The sequence below is a fragment of the Sinocyclocheilus anshuiensis genome, unplaced genomic scaffold (genome assembly GCF_001515605.1).
Source record: "Sinocyclocheilus anshuiensis isolate Anshui unplaced genomic scaffold, SAMN03320099.WGS_v1.1 scaffold834, whole genome shotgun sequence".
Classification (NCBI taxonomy): Eukaryota; Metazoa; Chordata; class Actinopteri; order Cypriniformes; family Cyprinidae; genus Sinocyclocheilus; species Sinocyclocheilus anshuiensis.
This window is the reverse complement of record NW_015540885.1, coordinates 388,536-396,797: the sequence shown is the minus strand read 5'-3', so window position 1 is coordinate 396,797 and position 8,262 is coordinate 388,536. Positions and strand designations below refer to the sequence as shown.

The window sequence follows — 8,262 nt, the reverse complement described above, 5'->3', positions numbered from 1 at the left end:
ATGAGCCTCCTTTCAAGAGGCGCATATGCAATTAACATTCAAATTTGTAATGCAGGACGAGTGTGACCTTGTGATTTCTGAACCAGCTGGATTGTTTCTGAACAATTAAAATTGTGAAGAGGATCTTTGTGTCCTAGGACATGCTTGTTGATGCTCCCATTAAGACCTCTGTGACATATTTCACCATTTGTCTTGGGGAAGAATTTTAAATTTCACCAAGAAATTATGTTCTTTGATTTTGCCCGTGACACAAATTGAACCCCATTAAACCTTACGCCTCACTGATGTCATATAGAGATAACTGCTATCACTGCCTTAAGGCATGATGGGATGGTTATGCACATGATTACCTCATTCTGGTGGAGATATTGCTGTGTTTCCTGCGTCTTGTGAAGCTTATGAATTATAGCACTCTAGAGAATACAAGATTTCATGTGAAACTCTAATTTAACACAATTTGTGGCTCATTAAGTGGAAAGAAGACAGTCAAAGGTGGTTAGAAAACATAACTACATTCATTGACCATAACATCAGCCAGGACAGCAAGGAACCTATCTTTCAAATATCAAAAAGAGAAATATGCTGAAAATTATTTAAGCAGAATTAGGCCTTGTGGACTGAAATGAAATGGCCCTGCTAATACAATTGTTTTTTTATCTGATAGATTGCCGAAGATACAATCAAGTTCTCCCCCACTGAGTGCTTCAGTGTGTATTAAAGCAAAGCCAACAAGAAAAGAATAAACATTTAAGAGCTCCTGCATTTCTGAGACCCTTGGGATTTATCAGATTTATCATGCTTCTGCACAACCATCTGGAGGAGAGGAAGAGAGGATGTTCAAGAAGAACTTGTGCTGAAAACGGACCACAGCTTCATGCAGATACATCCTGCCATGGATACACATCATTTCAAGGAAATCTACATTTTTCAAATGAAAAATGATAAGTATTGTATCATGATTATGTCTTGACCTGATAAGTATTATATCTTTTTTAATTCATATACCCCTCACTAAGAAGCACTCCACTGAACCTGCTCAACATTACAAGATTATTTCTGTTCCGTCAACAAGACAGTATAGACATGCAGCCACCTCTATGCAAAAAGCAACGTGCGTCAATCAAAATCAGCAAGTAACAGGCAGAGAAGATTTTACAACAAATGTTATTAATGCAGCACTCAAAATGTTATTTTATTGGCACAAAGGAAACAGCTGACAAATAGCATATACAGTAGTAATATAAATAATACATATGAATACTTGCTATATATTTGTACACATATTCTATTTTTATATCTCTATATTATATTATATAAGCAGACTGTGAGACTGACAGGTGGATTTCAGATGAATGGGTGTAGATCTTATCTTCAGTGCCTAACAGAATTTGATGTCAGTTCATCTCAATCCTCAACTAACAAAGTTGCTGTGTTACTCTAATTTGCATTTAATTGAGGGTTAATGCTACTGTTCCTCTGGACAGAAGTTTTGTCTGCAGGCAAATTCTCACATGCAAAGGTCTTGTCTGGAAATTATTATACTTAGATTGCGCAATACATCAACCCGTATGTCTTTTGTGCCACACCTGTGACAACTTCCACCATGTGAGGACTGTAAAGACCACTTGGCCATGGGAGCGATAATGATTACAACTGAAAAATAGCAGCATTCTCAATTCAGTTGAACTGATTTTTTTTTAAATAAAATGCTATCATTCATTTTATCATTCATGCTTCCATCTAGAATTAACAAATGCATGAACTTTGTTTTGAATTCTATTGACTCCCTTGTTTTTTGGAAATTATATGAAAGCAACTGAATATATATATATATATATATAGAAACAAGAGACCAAAAAATGCAGATGAGCTGAAGGCCACTGTCAACGAAACCTGGGCTTCCATACCACCTCAGCAGTGCCACAAACTGATCACCTCCATGCCACGCCGAATTGAGGCAGTAATTAAAGCAAAAGGAGCCCCTACCAAGTATTGAGTACATGTAAAGTAAATGAACATACTTTCCAGAAGGCCAACAATTCACTAAAAATGTTTTTTTTATTGGTCTTATGAAGTATTCTAATTTGTTGAGATTGTGAATTGGTGGGTTTTTGTTAAATGTGAGCCAGAATCATCACAATTAAAAGAACCAAAGACTTAAACTACTTCAGTCTGTGTGCATTTAATTTATTTAATACACGAGTTTCACAATTTGAGTTGAATTACTGAAATAAATGAACTTTTCCACGACATTCTAATTTATTGAGATGCACCTGTATATATAAAACTTTTAACGCAATGGTATGCAGCTCTAAGGATGTTAAAAAGAAGGATTTTTTTAATCAAACTTTATTTTATTGTACTTTAATTTCCTTTGTTCTCAAGTAAAATGACTCCACCGCATGGGGGATTTGACAAAATGTGTGTCCATGGAGTCTTTAGCCTTTGAAGCATCCTTTGTGAGCTGTGAGGCAGAGAGAGAGAGAGAAAACAAATTCACTACTATATATCTTCTGTGTTTCCTACTCAAACGCTTATTTAAAAAATGATAAACATGTTACGAATTATCATAAGAGTTATATCACAGGAAAGTGTGTATTAGAGGAAGAAACACTGTGGTGAGATTCATTCAGTTCAGCCTGTAGTATTAACTTGGATCGACAAGAGAAGACTTCACTGCACTGCACTGAAAGCATGTGTGTGTTTGTCCTGTCGTAGCTGTAAGTCCCTACTCAGACCGTGCCCTAATCAACTTAGTATCACAACACCACTCAATTATTCACATCTCTTTCTGCGTAGTGTGTCTAGCCATCAGAGTGAACAAATCATTTCACATGTTCAGCCCTGTCTACATGAGTAGATGAGATCAAACAACAACTGGGAACAGAGCTGGGCAGAGCAAATTAATAATATAATGAACCATCTTGTCTTTTCTAAACGCTCCCCATCACATCAGGTGGCTTTGTTACAATGAACAAATGTTCTGACACTGTTCTTCTGTTCTGAAGCTGACTACATCTTTATTTTTTTTGATTGAAGTGATTGTTGGTTCATTGATATGATAATAAAATGTTGATAAAATGATCAAAATGTCTATCCATTACTTTATAATAGACCATGAATATAATCAGTTTTGCCTTGTTTGCAAATGGAAAACGGGTCATGTGCCTTTTGTATCCCTTATTAAGATATGCATGAATTTAACAATAATTAACTGACACACATAACTGTTTTGTGTTATTACAGTGATTTCTCATTAAATAAGCACACATTTTTTCACATATATATATATTTTTTAATATTTGTGATATAACCGTTTCTTGTTACTCCTATCCCCTTCCCTTTGTTTCCAATTTCTCTCTCCCTTTATTAAGAAAGATTCACATTTTAATTAAAATGAAAATAAAGACCATGGAGTATGGAGCAGTATTTTGTTTATCTTCTTTATTTTAAAGACTTGAAGTTGTGTTCCCTTGTTATGGATTAATCTGGTTCCCAAATCTGTTTTACAGTGTTTCTATCCTAAAAAAAAATCATAATAGCATAATTCTCTTATAATTAATAATTCTCTGCCATGATTTTGTACTGTAAACAACTGATTATTGACAAATTGATATTTTTAGAAATATAAAAACTGTCAACCTCTTTCTTTTAGCTAGCTATACCATAATTTAATAATCATTTAATAACGTATTCTTCTTATTAATTATTCATATTATTAATTTTGAAATGACACGATGTAGTTTATTAAGACAAAAAATGTATTAAAGCTAAAGGATGCATTCTTTGTCTGATATTTAAAATGTCTAATGTAAAATCTGAAAGAAAAACATATTTTCTCACAACAGCAACGTCAGGCAGTGAATTCAGGGTTGGACACTCAGTTGGTCTACAGCAGGTGGCAGCACATGCCTAATGCAAACCTACCTAAAACATCGCTAATTATGAGGACATAAAACAAAACCTCCATTACAATTTCCCCCTCAAGCGCTTAACATATTGCCAGAGTCAACATTTGTATCAGCCCATACGCCACAGTAACATACACGAAAATTAGGAATGCAAATAAAGGCGTAATGCTCTTGACAACCTGTTAAGCATTGTTTAAACGTTAGCTTTGAGCGTTTATAAGTTAACTCATTAGCAAGCAGTTTGCCTTTTTCTACCCACTTACTAGTAAAGTAGCCTAGTGGCTTATGCATATTTAAGTTTATTCAGCGAAGCCTCGGTTTCACCAATCAGATCTTAGCGCTCCAAACTTCCCACCAATCAGAGAAGCTGCTGTAACTTTCACGGGCAGCTCGCGCCTGTCGCTCTGCTTTGATCCGCTGTCTGTCTGTAGGTGGTGAAGCCTCGATGGGGACACTTTTGTTTTTATGCTAATATTTTCTTTCACAAACTGCGGCTCTTTTGTCAACGCTCAGGTTTATATCGGAGGGAATCATGACCACATTTATCTCTGGTTGAGGAAGCTGCCGTGTTCCTGAAGAGCCTCTTGAGATCGTCTAAGCCTCTGCTATGAGTTGTTTGGATGTTATGTATCATCAGAGTTATGGAGCTCATCACTACCTGCCCGCGACATCAGCAGCAGCGGCTTACAAAGCGGCATATCACCAGCACCAGCACCAGCAGCAGCAGCAGGTAGGTCATGTATTCGGGCTGACACAGACAACTGATGAAGAGTTAGAAAAAGAAAGTTCGGCTTAAGACATTGTTGCTGAGATGGTTTAAAAGCGCTCTCTGGAGCCGAGCATCAGCTGTAAAAATGTTACATTCGTGGTCATTATGTGTTAATTATTTGATAAGTAGACATTCATTTTCAATATTTCAATTAAATATTTAAAATGTCTACTTGTTACAAAGCAAAACTAAAAATAATAAAAATAAAAATACACTTTATTTAATGGAGTTGGAGTTGCAGTCAACAAGTGTCTAAAAACATCTACACTCTAAAAAGTCAAAACATCCCAATTGCTGGGTTTGTCCCTATTTTACCCAGCATTTTTTAGTGTGCAGGATGCAGTTCATGAAGCATATTTTTCCTTTGACATTTTAGTCATTCCCAAACTTCCATTTATAGATTTATAGCTACTCTAAAAACTGTAAAATAATAATAATGATATGAGAAGGTGTCTCCGGACTGATTTATTATCTAAATGCTACTGTTATCAAATAAAACCGCATGACATCCGATATAGAATTCTTCAAATTCCAAGCTGTGAATTACAGCTCAATGTGTTTATACAGTCTCTCGTACGGAAATCTTCTTGGGAGTAAATCGGCATACTACTAATGTGCCAAGTGTGGGCACTGGGCCATCAATTCAGAGAAAATCCTCGACAATCTGTTTTAGTCGAAGACCAGGTGGTGAATGTGTGCTCCATCTATTAACCCCTGACCAGTTATTCTTCATATTTAGCACTATCTGTGTCTTTCAGCAGAAGAAGTTCAGTGCCTACAGCAGGATGCAGGATTCTGGGGAGTTTCCCTCTGACTGTGGCCAGAGTAAGCAGTCTGGAGCGCTGAAGCCACGTCCTGAGCCTGAGCTTCCACGAGAGGAGGAGCAGAGCGCTGGCGAAGAGGAGCGCTGCAAGGAGACGCAGCCCACCGAGGCCGAGTACGTGAGTGCCAGGTGTGTGGTGTTCACCTATTTCCGTGGAGACATCGGGGATGTGGTGGACGAGCATTTCTCACGTGCGTTGAGCCAGCCCAGCGCCTTCAGCAATGATGCCAAGACCGGCAGATTTCACTCTGGAGGACCATGGAAAGGTAGAAGACAGTGTTTTATGGCAATCTACAATATTTGTAATCCTAAAGTTAACTACAGTAATAGTGCTAATAAATAAATATAGTTTATTTGCATTAAAAATGAATCATTTTATACCCTTGTTCATTATTAACCCTTGTATTACATTAAAAATCTGTGTGTCAAATTGGCCCTAATTGAATTCAATTTAATTCACCAAAAATCATTAACATTAATAGTTCTCACACATTACAAAAAACACACACACACACACACACACACACACAAACATATGAATTATTTACCTATTATTTTTGTAACTTTTTTTTTCACAAATGGTACATTTTATAAACAGCATTGTAACTATTGCAAACTTTTTTTTATTTTTTATATATATATTTTTTTTAAACAAAAAGTGTGATAAAATACCTTGTTCTGTGTGATTTCCTGAAGCTCAAACAGTAAGATTATGACACTAGCTAAGCCAAGATCATGGGTTCAATTCCTATCAAAATTGTGCACCAAAAACATCAACGCAGTGTACATTTCTTTGTATAAAAGCATCTTCCAAATGCGTAAAGGTAAATAACCTTAGAGGGTAGTTGGAAAACTAACATAACAAAATACATAATTTTTTTTCTGCCTTTAATGAAATTTGCGGGTCAAATTGACCCTAAAACGAACACCATAATCATGACAGAAATTTTGTATGCATATTCCACAACACATCAGGTTGTCGAAACTTTGTTCATGAATGTAAAACAGAAAAGTGACAAAATATCAAAAGAAAATTGGTTAAACTGTATTATTGGACATGATAGTTCCAGTCCTGGCTTCTGATTGGTCAATTCAGCTTCGCTTCTTAAGCTAAACATATTCTGTGTTTGCAAACTTTTTTATCAGCATCAAGATTTTATGTTTAAGTTCATTAAATCCATATTGAAAAGTGTAAATTTTTACATTTTTAATCAATTTTTCGCCTTTACCTTAATTTGAAGCATTATGAAAGGATACTAAAAAAATCAGATATCCAGATATTATGGCACTGAGGAACTAACTCTTTGTTGTGTTTCAGAAGGAAACTCCCACTCTGAGGGTCAACCTTTACCGTCGTCCCTGTGGGGTAGCGGCTACCCATCTCAGACCTCCTCTCACCCTGACTTCCCCCACACCGCTGCCTTCCACCCAGCAGACACTGGCATCTGGAGCAGCCACAGCCTAGCGCAGACCAGCCTGCCCCCTCCTTCTGCTCTTACTGACTCTTGGCACTACGGCCTGGGAGCCCAGGGTGGAGCGGGATACCCTCACGTACACGAGATGTACCCTCACATGCACCCCCGCCACCCGCATGCGCATTCCCACGCCCACCACGTGCTCCATCACACCCACAGCCCCGCTCTGGACCCCCGCTTCAGCCCGCTTCTGCTACCCGGTGTAAGAGCATCTTGCAGCCCGGCGTCCTGCGCAGACGGAATCAAAACAGAGCTGGAACCGAGTAGCATCACAAGCTGGCCCGCTTCTTTCCATGGGTCAGTGGACATCTATCATGATACAGGTGAGACAAGACGAGGGAGCAGATCAGGAATACGTACACTTCTACAGCATGGGTGCATTTACAGTGTTATGGATTGTGTAAATTATCATGGTATAGTCATTTTTGTTGGAAATAACCATGTGATTATTGGATGATTCAGTGAATTAAATACTTTACAGTCAAAAGCTACTGCATCGCATACAGTACCTTTCAAAAGTTTTGGGTCAGTAAGAGTTATATAAGTATTATGCTCAACAAAGGCTGCATTAATTTTATTAAAAATACAGTAAAAACTGTAATATTGTGAAATATTATTAGAGTTTAAAATAACTGTTTTCTATTTTAATCTATTTTAAAATGTATTTATTTCTGTGATCAAAGCTGAATTTTCAGCATCATTACTCCAGTCTTCAGTGTCACACAATCCTTCAGAAATCATTCTAATATGCTGATTTCCTTCTCAACAAACATTTATTATTATTATTATCAATGTTAAAAACAGTTGTGCTGCTTCATATTTTTTTGTATAAACTGTGATATATTTTTTCAAGATTCTGTGATAGAAGTTTAAAGTTCAAAATAACAACATTTATTTGAAATAGGAATCTTTTGTAACATTATAAATGTCCTTACTGTCAATTTTGATCAATTGTATGCATTTTTGCTGAATAAAAGTATAAATTTCTGACTGACCCCAAACTTTTGAACAGTAGAGTATATAACAAATAAATGATAAGCCTAGCATTAGTGCAAAAATAGCTTCTCATTATGAGTTAAAAACTCAAAACACTAAAAAAATTAATAGTTGTGACTCATATTGCATAATAATAATAATAATGCCCTTTAATAACTAATTCTTCATTGTCTTGACTAGTTTGAAACACATCACACTTATTTTCACATTATAATTTATTTTTGTTGCTTTTACATATAAATAATGTAAAGCAGCCCTGCCATTGATAGCCACATTTATTTATATATA

The 8,262-nt window shown here is 36.4% G+C and overlaps 1 protein-coding gene across 1 annotated transcript in view; it reads left to right on the top strand.

Annotated features, from left to right (window-relative positions):
• The first annotated feature begins 4,369 nt into the window (after nucleotides 1–4,369).
• The window catches only part of LOC107688652 (transcription cofactor vestigial-like protein 3), a 4,826-nt gene continuing 933 nt past the window's right edge, over nucleotides 4,370–8,262 (top strand). The window contains exons 1-3 of the mRNA XM_016486369.1: nucleotides 4,370–4,641; nucleotides 5,439–5,769; nucleotides 6,822–7,301. Of these exons, the coding sequence (XP_016341855.1) occupies nucleotides 4,519–4,641; nucleotides 5,439–5,769; nucleotides 6,822–7,301 (934 nt within the window). The 5' untranslated portion in view covers nucleotides 4,370–4,518. The remainder of the gene's footprint in view (nucleotides 4,642–5,438; nucleotides 5,770–6,821; nucleotides 7,302–8,262) is intronic.